Source organism: Palaemon carinicauda, chromosome 9 (assembly GCF_036898095.1).
Source record: "Palaemon carinicauda isolate YSFRI2023 chromosome 9, ASM3689809v2, whole genome shotgun sequence".
Classification (NCBI taxonomy): Eukaryota; Metazoa; Arthropoda; class Malacostraca; order Decapoda; family Palaemonidae; genus Palaemon; species Palaemon carinicauda.
This window is the reverse complement of record NC_090733.1, coordinates 144,691,793-144,713,287: the sequence shown is the minus strand read 5'-3', so window position 1 is coordinate 144,713,287 and position 21,495 is coordinate 144,691,793. Positions and strand designations below refer to the sequence as shown.

Sequence of the window (21,495 nt, the reverse complement as noted above, 5' to 3'; positions counted from 1 at the left end):
TTAACATTAAATTTTAGTGCGTAATAAAATTTGCACTGAAAAAGTGTCCTGGATGAGGTGTGTGATACGTATCTATAGGAAAACTCGGCAATTGAACAAACTTGTAATATCACAAGTTTAAGAGCATTCCTATTTTCAATGTACTAAGCATTGTTTATTGTTTGCGCAGAGTTGGCCCAGCGAAACACTGATCATTGGGATGTTGTTTGCGTAATTTTTTTTTTCTTTGTTTGATTGCCGTGGGAGCAGCTTTGTTATGGTGCTCACTGAGGAAATGTAGCTCCTCCACCTGTTGATACTACGTTGCCCGTAGCAACGGTTTCCCGGATCCCGCAAAACTTCCCTATGCCTCTGTCCGCAGATTTCCTACGGGCTATTCTCCTTGTCGTTTTATCTTGCCAATCTCTTGGTTACCTGCCATATTTCACCCACGCGCTGGTTCTCTCTCTCTCTCCTCTCTCTCTCTCTCTCCTCTCTCTCTCTCTCTCCTCTCTCTCTCTCTCTCTCTCTCCGCCAAGAAAGATATTGACTTGTTTTTTTTCAGTTCTTACTCCGTTGCATCATGCATACACATGGCTTGTTATTAAAGTCAATGTTTGATTATGGATACATTCTCTCTCTCTCTCTCTCCTCTCTCTCTCTCTCTCTCCTCTCTCTCTCTCCTCTCTCTCTCTCTCTCTCTCTCTCTCTCTCTCTCTCTGCAGATAAAGATATTGACTTTTTTTCAGTACTTACTCTGTTGGATCATATACACACATGGCTTGTTACTAAAGTCAGTGTTTAAGGATACATTCTCTCTCTCTCTCTCTCTCTCTCTCTCTCTCTCTCTCTCCCTCTCTCTCCTCTCTCCTCTCTCTCTCTCTCTCACCTTTATTTGATCGACATGGTACCTCGTCTTGAATGAGCCACATAATTTTAAGATTAATATATTTCGATTATCATGTAACATTAATTAGCTTAATCTGATAGTATTCGGAACTGACTTTTATTTATTTCATCCTCAGATTTACCAGCACCTGAGATTCTACAGCAATCCAGCGGAGCAACGATGGATTGTTCGCATCCTGCTGTTCGTCCCCAATTTACGCGTTCGATTCCTGGATTTCCTTATTGTTCTTCAACAAAGACAACTATTACATATATTTTGATACCCTCAGGGATTGCTATGAAGGTAGGTAACTGATTACAGTGGTTTCAACTGTAAGGGTTTTAAAACATTATAGAATTTGCAATAGCTTTATTTGTTTTCACTCCTATTAAAACTTATACTATGGGATGAATATATGCAAAAGGTCATGACTGGCCAAAAAAGGTCATACACATCACAATCTATATCTACAACTCATCTACATCAACAGCTCCAGTTATCCTAGGAATACCTAAATATGAAAATAAATATAACTTGTTAGAGTTTATAGTATATTTTGATATTACAATATTATAATTTATATTGAGCTCTTTGTTATTTCATATACAGTGCTCTGAACATCATAGTTTTTAATTTTTATAAACTTCCTTGGAAAATGTGATACCAAAATCATGTACACCTTCCGTATTGATTCACCCCCTAGCAGATTGCATTCCCTACTCTCTTTTTTTATAATAACATTATACTAGTGAAATATATTCAATAACTTGCATTGCTGTTGTAAACCACCTCCTGCCGTATGCGCAGGCGCACATGTTGGTTATCCATCATCATCATTATTATTATTATTATTATTATTATTATTATTATTATTATTATTAATAATACTTGCTAAGCTACAACCCTAGTTTGAAAAGCAGGATGAGGAAAGGAAATGAGGAAAAATTTATAATTTTAAGAACAGTAACACTGAAATGAACATTTTCTATATAAACTATAAAAACTTTAACAAAACGAGGTAGAGAAATTAGATAGAATAGTGCGCCCGAGTGTACCCTCAAGCAAGAGAAGTCAAGTAATGATATGAGAAAAAATTATTCTGTCATAAATTTTCAGAAATGTTAAGTTGTAGGCCTCCCAATGACAAAAATCTATCATTTATTATAGCATTATTTTAGTTAGAAATATGAATGATTTATTATGTATAAAGCCTTTAACATGCAAAGCAAGCTAACAAGGAAAATAATGCCTTGAAATATTGAAAAAATGCAAATGGAAGGGGAATTAAAATTGATATAAATTGTAAATATTACTTTAATTATTTTAACTTATTCTTGGTATTTCCTTTGCAGCATTTGTCATTTACAACTTCTTGAGTCTGTGTTATGAGTACCTCGGCGGAGAAGGTAACATCATGAGTGAAATCAGAGGAAAGCCCATCAGGTCAGTTTCAATAGCTTTGTTGAATGATTTTTGGTGATAGTTCATTAGCCTTTTCAGTTTAATGAATTTCTCAATGCATTCAATTGTGAATATTTAATAGCCTTTGTTGTGAAGTACTTTATTCATGTCTTTGACAAACTAAACTCCATATTTAAGCCTAATAAATTAATTTGGAAACCCACTAAAATTAGCCTAGTATAAAATATGGTAAAGTTGTGTACCACTTTTTAATCCAGGATGGGTTATTAGGAAGTTCCAAAGCATGTAAATTATGTACTAGAAATTGCAAAAGAACTTAGAACAATTTTACTGCCAAAAACTTAGTCTTCAAAGTTCCAGAGTGAAGGAGCTCCTTGCTAACCTTTTTTCCACTTTTATCACCAAAGGGGTCAGTGTTTATTTTTATTGAGGTTTTCCATCAGTTCTGTACTGTATGTCATTTTGGAGCACTTTGGAAGTGCTACACATTCACATTCATAAAAATATTGGCCTTTCTTGCTTAATAGCAAATCCAGTCTTTGTTGTACTTCACTTGTAGGGCCCTCATATAAACGTTCCAATCAAATTTTGCTTACAAAAAAATATTCTAATTGAGATATTTATTTGTGAAATTGCACCAGCAAACATGATCTTTATTATGCCCTTTTAAGTTCTTAACGAATAAACAAAGTAGACAAAAAATTGCATATTGATTTCATTTTATCGCCAATTGAAACTAGTTATGCTATACAGTGTACAGTAGAATACTTTTAAAAAGCTTATTAAGAGAGCTTTGCAATACTGTATAGAAATATCATTAAGCAAGTACTGGAGGATTTGCAAGTCTTGGTGAAAGATCTTTTTAGAAGTACACTTTGGCTTTAACATTTCCGGAATCCTTTGGTGAAATGTTTACTGTTTATTTAGTATGACCAAGCTCATCAAGATTTTTCTTGTAAGTGTGCTTACTTATATACCGGTATGTTTGTATTGTATGCTGTGACACTTTCATGTTTATGAACTATCATAATCTGTAATTATGAGCACTTGGAAGGTTTTTCTTAGCCTTGTGAATTCAAGTTATCAAGACAAAATCTAGCTAAAGGAAATAGGATCATACAAAAAAAAAAAAGAATGATTATTAGAACCTTTTAGGCTTGTAAGTGAATTGCATGGTAAAATTTTATATTGAAATGTACTTTTTTCAGCTTTGATTGTATAAGAAATACTTGGGACAGTGAAATTCCATTCAATATGAATGTTTTATATGACTTAATTGCTCCCACACACAAACCAATAAATTAAATTTGTAACCTAAAACTTTTCTCTTAAGTGATTTTGTGTGTAATGGAACATGTTGCTTTATTGATTATTGTTAAATAGTAATTTAGTTATATATCATGTTTTCTTCTTAAAAGGTCGTCCTGTATGTACGGGACGTGTTGCCTTGTTGGAAAGACGTACACCATAGGATTTTTGAGGTTCTGCAAGCAAGCCACTCTTCAGTTTTGTGCTGTCAAACCAGTAATGGCCTTCATCACAATTATTCTACAATTTCTTGGAAAATATCACGATGGTGATTGGAGGTATGGAAAAAGCTTTTTGCACATAGTACTCTCAGGTATCTACCTTGGAATGAAAGGAAAGCAAAATGGAGAATTGCCATTCAAAATAGCTTCTTATAGTGAAGAGACAAAACTAATAACTTATATATTATACCTATACAATATTAAGTCCTATGAATGAATTACAATGCAGCAGCTTGTGGAGATTTGTTTGTTTGATTGTTGGAAATATATTGTCCTCCCAAAAAATTGATATTTACCTTGTATACATGGGAAAGATTTGAATGTGTGTGTGTTAGAGTATATGGATGATCAAGTTGATGGATATAATTCTTGTATAATGTAGTCATTAATTAGTTGAAGCTAGAATTTAGATGAATATAGATTGGAGATGCTGTGAAAATGTGGTTGTAATTGTTATTAAAACAAAGAAGTTCCGTAATGATTTAGAAAATGCTGCAAGAACAAAAAAGTCATAATTGCAGCTTTATTCATATGTGTGGTCTTAACATCATTGTTTGGAATGCGGTTAGCAGAGACCCAGTAAATGTATTGCTATTGCAAATACTGTACTCAGGATTTTAGTGACAAGGATTGAAGGTTTGAATGTTTTGGGGATAAGGTGCAGAAGAAAAAATTACGATAATTGATTTGTGCAGGTATAAAAGTCAGATTATTTATTTACTTCATTTATTTATGGATAAAACAATGTTTTAAGAATGAAAATGTGAATATTTTTGCTTTTTGCTAGACGACGTGAAGTTTGCTAGTGTGTGTAAGAATGGGAACAAGAAAGTTGTGGTGTGTGCAGTAGCTGGAAAGGACAGATAAAGAGAAAGAGAAAAGCAATGCACCCTGAGAATCTTTAGTACTGCTTAGAATGCACCCTGCAAGAAATATCTAGCTAGTGCAGTATATCCTAATAATGAGATGTTATTTTATCTTTAACAAATACAATGTTGTTTTAAAATGTTCTTTTCTCCAACCATTTTTGTTTATTAAAACTGGACTGAAAAAAGACAGCTGTTTTGTAATGAAGTGCTTTTTGTATAAATTACTTGTGAATTGAACAAGATTTATTATTCATTAACATATAATTATTTATTATTCATTAACATATAATAATTAATTATTTTAATTAAATGTTTATTTACTAAAAGTAAATCAGGATATCTAGTCAGATTTTTTTTATCGAAATGTTGGTATCATATAATAAAGGAAAAGTATAATTTCTTCAACTATTTTTATATTACTACAATTTAAGATTATGAGAAATTTGAGTACGGTACAGTAATGAATTTTCTATTTAAAGGAAGATGATTATGATCTTTTACATTTTATCATTTAGATAAGATGCACTATTCTTGCTGAACTCAAATAAAAGTTAGCAAATCTTATTAAATAATGAAGATATAAAGTCGATCAATTTATAATTCAACAGAATGATTTTATTGCATAGAAATGCATGAATATGGTTGACTGCATTATCCTAACTAGAGTGTTTTAGCTTCAAGAATAAACCTTTTCTAATTTTTTTTCTGATGTCCCTTTAAAAGTTAGCTGGTGTTGATGTCAGATAATAGTTATACTTTCGAAAACAGTTAACTAATTTTTTGTATGTTTCTTGCTTTCATTCACAGCCCTGAAGGAGGATATTTGTACATCACAATTATATACAACATATCTGTATCACTGGCTCTGTATAGCCTCTTTTTGTTTTATTTTGCCACTAGAGACCTTTTGCAACCATTTGAACCTGTTCTTAAGTTCTTTACAATCAAGTCAGTCATTTTTTTGTCATTTTGGCAAGGTAAGTACTGGCATACTTCCATTTACAGGCAGTCTTCTGTTTAGCTTGATTCCTTAAGAATGTTGTACCCCAATTTATATAATTTCATTACACAAACCAATGGGAAAAGGCACAGCAATTGCCATGGAAAACCAGATAAATAAATATCTTAAGAGATTCAAGATGATGATGATTAATAGCGAGATGTATTTACTATACAGAAAACAGAATTGCATAACCAAAGACTGTCTATAATTTTCTTGTGAATGTTATACTATTGTGCCATGTATATATAAAGCAGCTCTTAACTAATTGCTATTATGGAAAAGCATGTGTATGAAGATCTCGTAATCTTAAAAAGTTTTAAATTTCTATAATTAAGTAGATTACACAATGTATGAAAACTAAATCATTAAATATGTTATACTAGATTGTTTAAAGGTATAGAGGGCTTATTTAATGTGTTATTATTATTTACCAGGTGTATTGCTGGCCATTCTTGAAAAGGCTGAAATAATCCAAGGTAACCCAGATCTGAACACGGGTACAGTGTCTGCAGGTTATCAGAACTTTATCATCTGTATTGAGATGTTCTTTGCTTCAGTGGCCCTTCGATATGCATTCCCTTACCAGATTTATGGGGATTTCAATGGAACAGGACCTGGAAGATCAGTCACTATGCAAAGCATCTCCTCATCCCTCAAGGTATTATTATAACTAACTAATTTACTGTACTTACAGAAACTTATGTAATTCTTTATTTTTGAGGCGTGGAAGTTTGTGGATAATGTATGGCATATATTTGCAGTAAGTTTAGTTCCAATTATTAGGGTGTAAGGTACTCTTGAGAAGGTATTACAGTATTCTGTACTTTATTTGGTAAGATTTTAATAAAAGCAGTATTAAAGATTTTATTTTAGTCTCCCAACTGGGTGATGATGACCCAATAGCACTACGATCAGATTTTGAGTTTTGTACATTGTCACTCTTACTGAATTATAAATTTTGGCCTTAAAATTCCATATGGATTTTATATGTGATAAGATTAACTATAGTGAGAGCATTGGTTAAGAACAATGTTCAGTACTTGAGCATCTGTTTATTTGAATTTGGGGGGAAGACTCGTTTTATTGGATAGTACAATCATAATTTTTGATATATTAACAATAACCTAGCCGCTCTATAATTCTTGAGCAGCTGGGGAAGGTCAAAGAATTTTGGGGATACTGTTGTACTGTAGTTAAAAAGTTTATATTTATGGTTTCAAAATAAGTTCTTACACATGCTCTGTATAACACTTAATATTTAGAATACTACTAAAGATAGTGGCGTAGGTTGAAGGAAAACTACCTTATAAGATTTGTTAAACATTTCTTTATTTCTTCTACAGGAAACTATGAACCCAAAAGATATTATGACAGATGCCATACACAACTTCCACCCACAGTATCAGCAGTACACACAGTATAGCGCAGGTAAATTTTTGTTTTTGTGTTTGTAATATTCTGTAATATGTACTCTTTATTTTTATTTTTGATTTCATATTGAAATATTTTTTCAGTTATATCAAATAAATATTCTATATTGAAACTAACTTCATTTAGATAACTCAATACTATGATTTGAATTTTACCTTTGAATATTTAACAATAATTGTTGTAGAATTTTTTTTTCGTATAGCTACTTTACTTGATAAAAAATACTGGTATATAAGATGATTTTCCATAATTTTTCCCTAAATTTTACTTTTAAATATTTAACAGTAATTATAGAAATTTTTTTTGTATAGCTAATTTACTTGATAAAAAAAACTGGTATATAAAATGACTTTCCATAATTTTTCCCCTAAATTTTTCTGGGTATTATCGGTGGGTAGCAAGCTTGTATGACTTAAAAGTGATATCAAACTTGGTTATATTTTTATACCAAAGATATCTTACACCTTACTATTAGTTTCTTGTATATGTGCACCTGTATTTGAAAAATTAAATCCTATTTGTTAATTCAACAACTGGAATAGAGTCAAAAGAAGAATGAACATAAAGAATCTCTAATATACATTTCACTAAAACTTCCTTTGGTTTTTAAGTTTTAGAAAGCTCATATGAGCGTACTCTTGTATTTGCATTTTTATTTCATGACTGTAAGATCTTTATTTTTATGGACATCATTTTATATGCCAATATGTTTATATTTTAAACAGAATTCATATTTGTGTTTTTAGTTTGAAGTATTTATAACAAATTTTGGACTTTATTTTCAACATTGTTTTTAATATGGTGATGGAATTTCTAAGGACAACTTTGAGTTTTTATAACATTCTCAGTTTTATAAAATGGCTTATCAGTGTTGCATTCTTTCACATTTTTACACTAAATTTTAGCTTTGCATTGTGATTTATTTTTGCAACTGCCTTATATAAACATCACTACAGCCAATTCATTGCTTCACTCATACAATGATTTTGAAATTTGAAAGAGCACATATGTCTTTTTGTTAGCAAGCAGTTAGTGTTTAGTTGACTTGGTGTTATTTACCAGTGTTGAATTTTGCAAGTTAGATGTTTTTCTTTGTATTTTATAATCTTTGGCTGCTTCTGTGAAGTTCCATTTCACTGAAGTGCACCATTTCTGTTGTGTGTCTTACTCAAGTTTTTTTATCTCTTGGTGTTTAGATGGTTTGTAAAATAGTGAATCGGTCGTCCAATACTAACATCCAGTGATTGATGGTAAATTGTTTAAGCTACTTCCATTGAGGAAAATTTACTGTTTACAGTAGTAACAAGTCATTTGGCTCAGTTTGGATATTCATTTTTATTTTATTTTAATATTAGCAACTTTGGGCCCATTTTAAAAACATTGATGGTTTAGTTTTGCCTTAACAGCAGTACATTTGACTGTGAATTGCTTCTTGGATCTTTGTAATACTGGCAAAAATTCTAAGCCTGTAGGAATGCATAAAAGGTTTATTATGTTGGTACACCAGTGGTTTTCTGTCATTAGAAACAAGACAAGACATCTTTAAAGTTCCATATCAGAAACTTTGATTATCCGAGTCTTAGTCTTCCAGTCAATAGGGATAGATTTTAGCAGATTTCGTAGTTCTAAGTGTTTGATATAGTAAATGTTATTTCATGCAATGGTAGCACCAGCTCAGATGTTTGATTATATTTCACAATTTAGTTGCCTTCCAGCATTCTTAAGAAGTATTTTATAATAATTGCTTAGGCGCTCTTTTTCAGGCAAAAGTGTCAGGTATTGTATCAAGCTTAAAATGATGCTTATGTGCTACTTGTCAAGGTTTTAATCATCTGTGTGTAGGGAACAGGAATCGGCTTTTTCCTTTAGGGAAGTGAAAGAGACATCTCTGATCTAAAGATCTCGATCACCTGAAGATCTAAAGATCTTGATCACCTGAAGATCTATTTTTGTGTTCCTTTTGAACTTGGAATAATCTCAGGATCTAGTCCCAAATACTGTATGTTAAAGTTGTTTATAGTTTTCTAGAGCCTTGATAGAGGTAGGAGGTAGCTCATGTTGCACATAAGTGGGTAAACTAGATTAACACAATAGTGGAGCTCTTACAGTTTGTGTTTATTATTCCAACAACATATTTTAGTTTACAGTATTTCCATGGTTAAGAGATATGTCCTAGATATCTATAGTAATTATTATTACAGCTTTATCAGAAATTTCTACAATTGCATGATATGTACTGTATATCAAGGAATGCCTAAAGCAAAAAGGGATATTTTGCACCTGAGGAACTAACTCTCTGCAGTTGTACTTCTAGTTAGGGAATCTCTCCTTTATAGTCTCCAACAGTGTCTTTCACTTTGTTGTCTGTAGAGGTTCATTATTGAGAATTGGCTGGTGCACTCATCTTCCACATTAGTCTTTCTGAACCTGATACAATGTTCTTAAATTTGAAAGGAGAATGTTGAAATGTGTTCTATTGTCTCTTAGTAATGGGGAATTTTCTCTCAATTGGCAAGTAGAGGACCCCGATAAGGTAGTGGCTCATGTTCAATTATATGTTGCCAATCAGAGATGTAATATGAGGACAACTTTGCAAACATGAATAATTTGTTTTTTTCATTGCATATTTGCTTCTAAAAACATCAAGTTAATGAAGAATAATCTTTAAATACGGTATATGATAATAAAATAAATCATGAAAATAAACTTCACCAATAATCTAATAAACCGTTAATATAACTGCATTCAAGTGAAAATATAGTGGTAGTAAAGTAAGCCAGTTTATGGGAATATGAAAACATGGTTGCAAGATATTCCTAGAAAATTCTTAGCATGTTCCAAAATGCCAAACTTGAATGTGCGTGTGTGGTCTACACTCCTTTCTTTATTAGATCTAATTGACCTTGAGTCTGTATATGCTTAAATAGTTATCTGGCAATTTCTGAAAGTGAAGTCGCCTTGAATACTGAAGAAAGTTAAATTATGTACACATGTATATTTATTATCTAAGCTATGCATATACTTATTGGATCATGTAAGATGTGAAGAGCCACCCAGATTTACATTCAATGTTTCAAGTCGCCAACAGGTGTAGTTTTTGCTGCCTTATTTCTATATAAAGTTAATAAATTCTTTTAGTTAACAAGGTTTCTACTGTATTTTCATAGTAGTGCTAAGTGCAATTACTTCAGTAGTCTGTATTTGAAAAGTCCTCACAGAAATTTGTAATCTTCATTGATTCCAGAAATGCTATTGAAGCCCTTCAAAACTTGTCCAGTACAAATACTGTAGTTATCATCATATAAATTAATTGAAGCTAATACAGTTGTGTAAATGGCAAAATTTGTGTGTGAGCATTAAGGGAAATGAAGATGCTGTAAAAGTCAAGATGGAAACTACTATGATCGGAGCAAAGATAGCCATTTCCGTTGGCATCTATTTCACAGCTTTAAAACCTTTCATTTTTTAATCAATGCAGATTTTATTGATGTTATGTGTAAAAAATTAAATAGATTTTATTTATTCCTTCACTGGTTACTTTGAATTGTTTCAAAAGCTACTGTAAAACTTCTATTCGTTCTGGTTTTCCTCATACCCGTATCATACATTTGTACGAAGCTTCTTTTCTGGTGGGTTAAAGAATACTGTATTCCTTATGCCTGCCATGTTGGCCTTTTCTTGAAGGACTTCTTTTGTGATTGTGTATCAATACCCAGAAAATCAATTTGGGGCTGTCTTGAAATTTATAGCTAGTTTTACATTATGGACAAACTCTCCCCTGTAACTTAAAATGTTCCTAACCTTTGTTCTTGGTAGGGTATATTTTTATTTTTTATTTTTAGGAAAACTAAATTTGACTTCTGTGCTGATAAGAATTTAATTTTTCTCTGCCTGGCCAGTACACATACCTACTGCATTGCTATTTTTGCTACTGCTTTCAAATATTTTTGGGTTTTAGTATATATTGTAGAAAGTTTTTTCAATCAAAGTATTTTTATATTTGAACTATTTGATATGAAGGGTATTTTAAAGTACAACTACTTTTGATTGTGTCATATACAGTATCCTGTATAGTGTATTGGCCAATATTGTCAAGTCTTGATAAAGGATTGGAAAAATGTAGGATTTGTTTGAGTCAAAGATTGATATGAACATGAATTTTACCCATTGCATGCAGGAAGCAACACAGTCAGTGCACTGGTTTTTCTTCAGGAATTAGAACAGGAACTTGTGGCTGTGAAAGGTTGGGGAACGTAACCTTTTGACTAACCTCTGCAATGCTCGAGTATGCTAGTTGCCAAATTTTTGTGGAAGGTGCATCATTGTACAATGCAGTTAATCAAAAAAATATTCTGATTAGAAAATTGAGCTTCTGTGTTTTCTGCAAGGCCATTATTTGCATGGTATTTTGATGTACTTGATAGAGTATTGATAGCTTTGATATACAGTATATAGAATCTTTTATGCAGTAATATAAAACCTGCTCTGGAGTACAGTACTGTGTTGTTAAGTGTTTCCGTATTGAAAGAAGGATATTTACTGTAAACATACAATGAAGTAAAGTACAGCACATTACAATACTGTATGCATATCTCCCTTCACCTAACAGACTTCGGTAGTTTTTTGCATGAGGCTGTTTCCTCTTAAACTAAAAGTTTCTATAGTTTTTTTTTTTTATACCTAATGTCGGAAATTAAATAATTTCATCAAAGTCTGCTGTTTTTAATAAAAAAAGATTTATAGTACTGTAGGTATGATGCTTGTATTATTGTACGGTAGGTTGCTGGTGACTTGGGGTATATAGTGGTGTATTGGGATATGTTTGTGCTCTCATGCATAAACTGGGCTTGTTTTTTCATTCTCTTTTATTCCTTGTAACAAACCTGTACTCTGCTAGAATTACAGTACTCATATTTTTTTATTTAGATATTATATTCTACAAAAATGTCAAGGAAATGTATGTACTAATTACTCAAGCAAATAACTTGTAAAATGGAACTTTGTTAGGCGAAGGTGGCCGCCCAACCCAAGTGCTTACTCATAGCCATGATATGGAGGAACTTCGCCCAGACCTTTTGCCTGTCTCCTGTACCAGCAGCAGCACTGGGGCCTCAGACACTAATGCCTTAAGCATTACCACTACCACATCTCCAACTAAAAGCAATAGTGGTGTAGTTGGTAATGGTGGTGGCACAGTGGTGAGCTCAGGCCTCAGTGTCATCTCCACTGCAGTACCTGCACAACAGTCCCAGCAACCTGTGAAACTACCTCCACCGCCCTCTAAAGGTGCCGTGACCACGGTGTGGCCCCTGGGAGTGACGCTCGCACCATCACTTCACTGGCATCTGCCTCATCACAAATGCTAAAACACTTTTCCTATGTATTTAAAACATGTCATCTTATAGCATTTTGTCATGATCATGAAAAGTTAGGAACTTTCATATGAAATATGACCCAAGAGTCTATTACTCAAAATTCTTTCCAACCATCTTTTTTCATTAATTAACTACTTAGTCAAGCTGAAATAACAGCTTGTATTTGTATTGGTGCAAAATTTGGGCAGATGACACGTTTTATTACAAGGATGAAGTGAATATGTTTAAGTAGAAGTATAGAAATATTCAAGTAAAGTATTTCTTAATCGATACCTATTTTCTTCCTCTTAAACATGTTCATTTTTGCTTTTGGGTAAAGATGGTGGGGCTTTCACATGTCTGTTTAGACATTTTACAGGCTGTTACAGTATCTTGGTCTTATGTGTTTCTTTATTTCTCTCAGTGGCATTGAGAAAGTAATCACAAGAGAATTGCTTTATAGATTTGGTGGAATTTTAATGTCGAAAATGCTACATGTTAGCAAGTGATGATTCTCATGCCATTGTTTATTCAAATTGCTTGTAGATAGTATGGGTTGTGGTACTACAGTATTGAGATTGGGTTATAATATTTCTGACTTTTGTGTAGAAGGTTGACAAAATTAAGGTTCTCTCTGTTTAACATTTCCATAATGTTGTTGCAAAAACTCCTATGACCCATCAATAATTAAGAAACATACATTACAGAATTTAATTTAATTTATAAGTTCAGTATATACAATTATCACACCACACGAGTAGCATAATCCACGTTTCTGTGGGACGTAAATTAGTATTTCAATGAATCTTCTCAGAGTTCATTCACTATTCTTTAACCAAGGAAGATATTCGACAATAAAACTGAAAATAGTAGTTTTCTATCTCGCTGTAGAATAACCCCGTTCCCCTGTAAATAACCCAAGCCATCACTGCTGTGTGGTGTGGGTTTTCCGAATGTTTGTCTTCCAGGTAGTGGATTATTTAGGGTATGAAGAAAAAAAGTTATCTGCTAGTCCCTCTAACAAGACTGTTGTGTAGATGAGTTTATATACAGTGTATCGAGTCTCGTGGTCAAATGCAATAACTTCAAGAATACTGATGCTTTGCAAATCATAAACCTAATTTCAATTACAGGGTACTTGCAACTGAAAAATTCAGACTTGTTACAAATGCCCATATGTTGAACAGGTTAACATAAATTTTTCATAGTTTTTATACAGCCCTTCTTAGTTTGTATGCAACAGATCTATTTTAATGTTATGATCTTGAATTGATTCATTACTTCTTTAATATGGTTTATTTCCTTTTCTCATTGGGCTACTCAACTTGTAGCCCTAGGGCTTGTGGCATCCTGTTTTTCAACTATGGTTGTAATTTGAGTAGTAATGATAATATGACATCTTAAGGAATATAATTTTAAAATATAGAATATTTTTCACTTTCAAGTATGGCATTTTGAAAATATCAGAGGTAATCTACTGAGACTGGAATAACGTAATGGCCACAATTTCTTTTAATCAGGAGGGATGGAAAATCTTGTGTATTTTTTATGGATTTATGATGTCATCATTCAAATTTGAATTTGTATAAAGCAGGGTGCCATAATTAAAAGTGAATTTTCTGATTTTCACACAACAGGATAAAAGAATTGTCCCACACTGCATTGTTCCAAACAATTTACTGTACAAGTATTAAATGACAAGTAATTTAGTTAAGAGGAATATTTCAACTAGACTTTTAGACCATGAACTGAATATGACTAAAATGTCTATTAAGAGAATTTTCACCCCATCACATACAGCATTCCAATTGGCTTTATCTTAAGAAATTGTATTGTTTATTATTCTATAAAAAAGTAAGATAGCTATCAGTGTTAGGCTAAAAATATAGCAATCAAAGATTTTTAGTGTAAACCTACAAAAAGCTGTGATCATTATGTTTTCATTGATAAATCTACAAAGGGAAAAGCATAACATATGCAAGTTACTGGATTAAAAATGCACTTTGATAAAATTAAAGTCAATGTCATTAAGTAATTTGTCATGTTTGACAACAGTAAGCTACATTCATTGGTGATAAACAGTGCAAGAAAAAAGGATCCTTTAAAGGTTAATAAATCCCTTTTGATGATATAGTGTGAAAGCATACCTTCTTGCATTAGTGCATCAAAGTTGAAATTTGACCCCTTTTTTTCCTTTTTTAGTATGAAATGTGAATTCAGCAGTTTCATATTGTAACTGCTTAACTGGGCATTAAGAGAGTCTTAAAAGCTAACATGCAAGTTGACAGCACTTAAATATTTGAACGAGTATAATTTTATACCAGTAATTTTGTCATAGTTATTTCAAAAGTATTCTTGAATTTTATTTTTAAACTATTCAAGTGATATTTTTTTTTTTTTTATCTCCAAGGTCATATACAGTAAGTAGGAGTTTTTGGAATAACTAATATATTATTAAAACTTGACATTTTTGTCTGTGATTGACAGTCTTTTATCCAAAACAGAGCATTTGTCAAACCTTTTGTAATTGTTATTTTTCTTATATTTGTTTCTTGTGCTTTCAATTGGGTGATGGTTATCTTTTACCTATAAGTACAGTAGTAAAATGTTATTCTACATAGTCCTATACTTCCCACAAAATAGGCATTCGCTAGCACAAATAATTTCGTGGCTGACTTTCTCTTCCTGCCAATGTGTAGTATGTCCTCTGCTTTGGTAACTAAGCAATATTTTACACTGTTTCTGATTAGGTATCTAGGTGGTATAAGTGTTAATGGTGATTGAATTATGTATGGGTATTAACATTTTTTCTACAACACTTAAATCTTAGTGTGTCAATTGGAATTTAAGTGCAGTCCCCATTCAGTGCCTAATGGGCTTGGCTATTTACGATATATTTAATGATAGCCTTGTTATAAGTAGTGCATTTTCAACACATTTCATATACAGTAGATACTCTTGAAATTTGTTTGATTCTTGTATATTGACCTTTCAAATGGTGTATATAGGTGCACAGGAAAGATATACAGTACAGGTATTTTGCCTGTCAAATGGTTTTGAGTTAAGCTTGCTTATTTATCTTGTTTGTTGGCTATCATTACAGTGTGTAACCTTTGAAATGTAAATGTAAATAACCTTTGTTGGAGTGTGTCTGTCTGTTGTACATTTCATTGCTGTAAATGGTTGGTTTTGCTTTAAAAAATTTCGATTATTCTGGTGTTGGAATAATTTCAAATTGGTAGTATTTAAAAGTTTCGTTAGTGGTTTTAACAACAAGCCCCTTACTATCAAATGTTACTTTTAAAAATTTGAATTGGCACTGCATGTTACCCTTTGCTTGTTGTAATTGCTTTTTTGCTTCAACCAATTATTTTTTTTGTTTTATTGTTATCTATAATTTAGTGAAATTCAGTGTCCCCTGGTAACTCATTAAGTTTCTTATATAATGTAAAGAGGCATGGTTTTAAATTTGAAAGTTTTATTTTGAAATCAAGCATGGCTTTGTAATGTAATGATTTGGTTAAATACCTAAATTTTAACAAGTTTTTGTTGGATGTTTTTGCCCATGCCATCTTATTTTATCTTGTGTGAAAACAATGTTGTCACCCACCTTATTTCATCTGAGGTTTGAGAAGTAAGATATGTAAAGAATCCATATAACTTTATTTTGTTCATTTATATAGGTGGAACCACAAGAGGCTCTGGACACACTGCCGTAAGCACCTATGATGCAGATGAAGTACCTAGATCTAACGGCAACAACGGAACTCACGCAGTAGGTGGAGCAAATGGTGTGGGTTCAAGAAGTACTCAGAACGGAGGACGCAATGGAAATGGAAGGTCACCTTATAATGAGAAGACTATGCTATTAAGCTCCGATGATGAATTTCAGTGAGGGGAAAAAATATATATATTGTAAAGGCACCAGGTAAGTGTTCATTATCTAGCTTGGTTTCAAGGAGCTAGCTTTAAGAATTTAAATGCTTTGGAATACATAATTTTCAATTCAGTAATTAAGTATTATTGGAATACATCTTAACTGCTTGATTTTGAAGGAAAAAGTTGATCTACTTCACCAGTACCTGTATCATGAGAAATTTTTCTTTTAGCATAGCAGTAATTTAAACTGCAATAAGATTCCAAATGTATCTGTAAGAAAAATTTTCCTTTGTGTTTTTCCTGTATAAGAATAGTATTGTATATATATAAAACCCAAACTTAGTAGCAGGTTGTGATCTATGGAGGTGTATAGATATTTTCCTTGAAGTCTCTGAAATTTGAAGTTATTTCTATGAATCTATCATGATGATCATATTTTTCTTTGGAAGCTTGGTTTAATCTACTTACCCATAAGATTTTTTAAATTTAAAAATGTTCCCATTTACTTTCCTTTCATTATATGCATTCCTTTACAAGAAAAGAATGGAATCTTCTAGCGGTAAGATACCCAGAACTGCCATGCCAGATAGTCTGACCATTTCAGTTTGTTGTATCAGTTGTGATCAGGTGTTTCCCATATTGTTTGGTTACTGTTCACTATATCCTCACTTAGTTTTGGTAGCAATTACAGTGTAAAGTTTCTAGATTATGATCCATATTACTTTTGTGCATCGTTTCTAGGGTGATACTGGGATTTAAATAAACGTGAAGAATGCGTTTCCCTTGTGATACTACGTAAGAAAAAATGTTTCAATGGGTGCTGATTAATTTAACTGTTCAGAGCAAAAGGAAACTGAGATAATTCAGGGGAAAAGCCACGAAAGAGAAGCTTAGTTGATTATAGCGGGGATGATGGCGATAATGACACGGTCCAGCTTTGGATAATTAATTATTCATTCAATAGTCCGGTGAATCTTCTGTAAAAGCAGGGATTCTGGTCTTTCCTGCCCAATTGCCAAACCTAGCTTAACTCTCCAAGTTCAGTCTAATGTTTATAGGATTTCCTTCAGTAAGGGTTCTAAAAGTTTGCTGCGCAGTACAAATCCAAGAGCCTCAAATTCTTTAATTACTTCAGATGCTTCTGCTGCTAAATCCTTGCAATGCTGCAATCCTATTCACTTTACATGACAACTAGATCAAGGCAGATGGTAAACTGAATAGTCTGGAACCTAATATTCCTCCACTCTCTAAAGTCACTCTTAAACAATGTTATAATACTTATGTCAATGGTATGGCATATCATGATTCCCTTAAATTCTGATGGGTTATAGATCCATGCTTAATTCTGTCTTCAGGCATCTGGAATTAGATATTCCTTTCAGGTATTTTAGTGGATATATTTAGTTAGTTTAATATTATAAAGCCTCTGGTAATAAGGTCAGTTTCCTGGAATATGGATGTAGTTTTACAGTATTTTAAAGGTAAAAATTTTGAACTGTAGGAAGTTCTCTCAAGTATATTGCAACTGAACACATTTTATGTTGTCATTAGCTTCAGCTAAATTCATAAGTGAACTATACACACACTGTCAAAGTAGGCTTTGGAGAATGCTGATTTTGTCACTTTTACCTTCCTTCAGAGTAAAAAAATTTATTTTAAGGCTGAGTCTGCCTCATTTTTTTCACATCCCGTGTCTAAAACTGGATGAGGGCATTTCAGCAGAAAATAGGTTTCTTTGTCCAATAAGAGCCGTAATGTCTTATTTGGATAAAAGCACTGGTATTAAAGGTAATCGCCTTAATTTAATTTGTGGGATTAGGGTCCCTAATAATCCTTTGACCCAAAATTTGATCCCATTCTCAGTTTAAAATTGGGTCGCAGAAACTTGCGAAAAATTGGATCCAAACCTAATAAAAAGCTCGAGTATTTGCACATGATATTAGGGGTGCAGCTACGTCTTAATTTTTATAGAGATCTTTGTTTAAAGGTTAAAAGGTCACTCATGAGTGGCAGAGGCAAGGGACATTAATAATGCCCTAGACTGACCATATATACATATGATCAGCACCCAATCTAGGACTGTTGGTGCTAGACAATAGCTGGTGAACTTGGCAAGTAGACTTACATGCTCTCCCAAACCCCTCAATCTTAGCTCACAAGAATGGTGAAGTTGCTAACACTACAAAAAAATATCGAGCTTTAGCGGGTCTAAAATCTCAGTCCAGCAGATATCCAGGCAGGGACATTTCCCATAGGCTACCAAAAATTGTTTTAGCATCAGCTCAATGGTGATTAAGGTTTATTTATGCCAAAAATTATCTTGAAGAATCCCTAGTTTGCTTATGAAGAAAGCTGGACTCTAGGCCCCATAGTGGTATCAGGGGGCATGGTGCAAGTAAACATGGGTCAGTTAATTTATAACAATATATGAATATTCGGTATGAGATTGTGTTATCAATCAAAAGTATCATTTAGAGGCAATCGACAATCCAGCATTTTAAATATCTTCAGTAAACAAGTTGGACTCTCATGTTCCAAACTGTATTTTAAAGTGGCTTGTTGGAAGTAATCTAGACCAGGTTAGCAAGTCTTAATCTTTGTGTATAGGAGTCAGCAATATGAACATAAGGAGAGGTTCATAGAAATAGAAAATTTTATAAATAAAAATAGAATTTTAATAGATTTTTTTTATTTCTATATCCAGGCTCACCAATTGAGCAGTTGAAATGCAACAAGCATGAAGCAACTGCAACAGAAAATCTGAAAAGGCAATCTTGGCGTGCTACTTACCATTAACTGCTAGATTATTTTATTACTTCAATAGGGTATTTATTTTGAAAAAAGAAAAAAGGAAAATTGTGGGGATAAACTTTTTGATAAACAGCGTCTTGAGAAGAAGAATGTTAATAGAACTCCTTTCTTATTTCTATACTCGCCTGGTGTTTTTCATATACAATCCCATCCTCCTCCCCACTAACTTTGTACCAAGAGAAAAGGGATAATGCCAACTTCAAAACTGAAAAGGACAGAGTATCCGGCATGGCAGTGGCAGTTCTTGGTTTCTAAGTCGATCTTATTTCTCTTCATCTTGTTTTGTTAAAGTTTTTATATTAGATATTTATTTTAATCTTGTTGCTCTTAAAATATTTTCTTTTTCTTTGTTTCCTTTCCTCACTAAACTATTTTCCCTATTGGAGGCCCTGAGCTTAAAGCATCCTGCTTTTCCAACTAGGGTTGTAGCTTAGCAAGTAATAATAATATACTTACCTGGCTTCTTATCACTTACTGCTAGAATGTTCAATTCTTTTGTCAGGGCCATGAAAGTTTTTTGAAGGGAAAGAAAATGGGAAAACTTTATGGGTGTGTTAATTAAACAGTTTCCCGAGAGGAAGCAATATGAATATCAGGTAGATATAAAATTAATTTTTATATTAAAATTCTGGTTTTCATATTTGTTCATTTACACTTTCTCCCACAGGTAGAGAAGTACAGTACTGTAAACATGTTCTTCATCAAAATGTAGCTATTGGAAATTCCCAGGAAGAGGAGACATGGTAACAAAATGAAAGCATTGAATAAGTATATTTCTATAAACCTTTGTTGGTTTTTCAAGAAGTTGCGACCCTGGGAAAGTCCTCAAGCCTGTTTTAAGCCTTATATTTGTTTCTGCAAAAGTTGTAAGGCATAGTTTTAGTTCCAGTATTTTCTTTTATATTGTCCTGTTAACTTATTTGAAGTTTATGATTCTTCTTTTTTATCTATCTTGATTCATTCCTTTTGCTGTGTTATGCCATAAGGTGCTAAACAGGTTTGATGAAGAATGATTTTTAAATGTTTTCACTGAGAGTATTATTTTAGTGTCAACATTTGCTGACATCATTCATTCATTTGAAATAAAGGATTTCTTTTATGCAGCAGGTTAGTAAGTGTGCAATTCCTTAAAGCCTTTCATTTTTCTGTATCAGAGCAAATGGAATTATGTATTATAGCAATTTGTAAAGGCACTGTTATACTTATTAATCCTGCGCATGCTTTAGAATATACATAGATATATTATTTATGACAGGCCTCTCTCTTACAGATAAAGCGCAGTGTGCTGTAATTTATTGAAATGGGTAGTTTTCATACCAATGGTATTTAATAGTAGTGATTGTTATTTTTAAAGCCTACAGTCCAGTAAAAATCAACACTTAATTGTTTACAAAATACCCAATCTATAACCAGACATTGGAACCGTAGGCCAGTCACAAATGTTAAATGATTAACTTTTGAACATGTATTTTGAAAGAGCTGTCAGTGCATAAATGTTTTGTATAATTTTTTTTTTCTTCAATCATCAGGGGTTTTAGAAGGCTCATAACATCAGTAATTCTGTATAAAAAAAAAGAAAAAGTTTAGCTGTTCCTCGGTGAATAATTTTCTTGCAGAGACCTCTAAAGCCTACACAAAGAGTAGCTTTTGTAGAGATCTTCTTAAGATTATAAAAATATATTGGGTAATGAGTGTGCTGTGTCTGGATGTTGTTCTCTGCTATCTTATATGCTACAGTTCAGGAATCTATCTAATAATACCAGCAACTAGATGTAATCAGAAATGAGGCTGCATGGGACTTTTAAGGTTTCAATACAAGCCAAGATTTTTTTAACTGCAGGATTTTTTTTTTATATATATATATTGAGCTCAATAGATTCATTGTAAAGTTTCAGTATATTTTTCGTATTCAGCTTTATCAAAGGAAGTAATCTTACCAGTTGGGCCTGGTTTTATTTTTTTTCTTATACAGTTCTTTCCCTGTCTTGGTGGTACTGTACAGTATGTGTGCATAAGTACATTTATCACAGATTTAGTGTTGTCACACTTCAAGATCATGGCTATATAAGTACACTGTATTCCTAATTTTTTGGTAGGTAGCAATGGCAGTTTTTACAGCAATTTTCCTTATACTATGATTTTTTATATAAATTCTATTTGCAATTTTCATTTATTTAGAATTCAGTGCAATATGTATATAATTTGACCATATTTAGCATCATCAAATGTACTTGTTGACTTACTTTTGGACAGGTCAGGTTATACAGATTTTCAGTTATGGTCTGGCAGGGAATTTACTATGATTGCTCTTGATGTTGGGAAGTTTAGT

The 21,495-nt window shown here is 32.6% G+C and overlaps 1 protein-coding gene across 1 annotated transcript; it reads left to right on the top strand.

Moving 5' to 3' along the window:
• Positions 1-984: 984 nt before the first annotated feature.
• LOC137647230 (transmembrane protein 184B-like) lies at positions 985-21,346 on the top strand. The gene is made up of 9 exons (XM_068380602.1): positions 985-1,171; positions 2,221-2,311; positions 3,709-3,876; positions 5,496-5,665; positions 6,126-6,349; positions 7,035-7,119; positions 12,130-12,408; positions 16,160-16,404; positions 19,834-21,346. Exons 2-8 carry the CDS (start codon positions 2,283-2,285, stop codon positions 16,369-16,371), a joined length of 1,167 nt encoding a protein of 388 aa, XP_068236703.1. The 5' UTR covers positions 985-1,171; positions 2,221-2,282; the 3' UTR covers positions 16,372-16,404; positions 19,834-21,346.
• Positions 21,347-21,495: the final 149 nt, after the last annotated feature.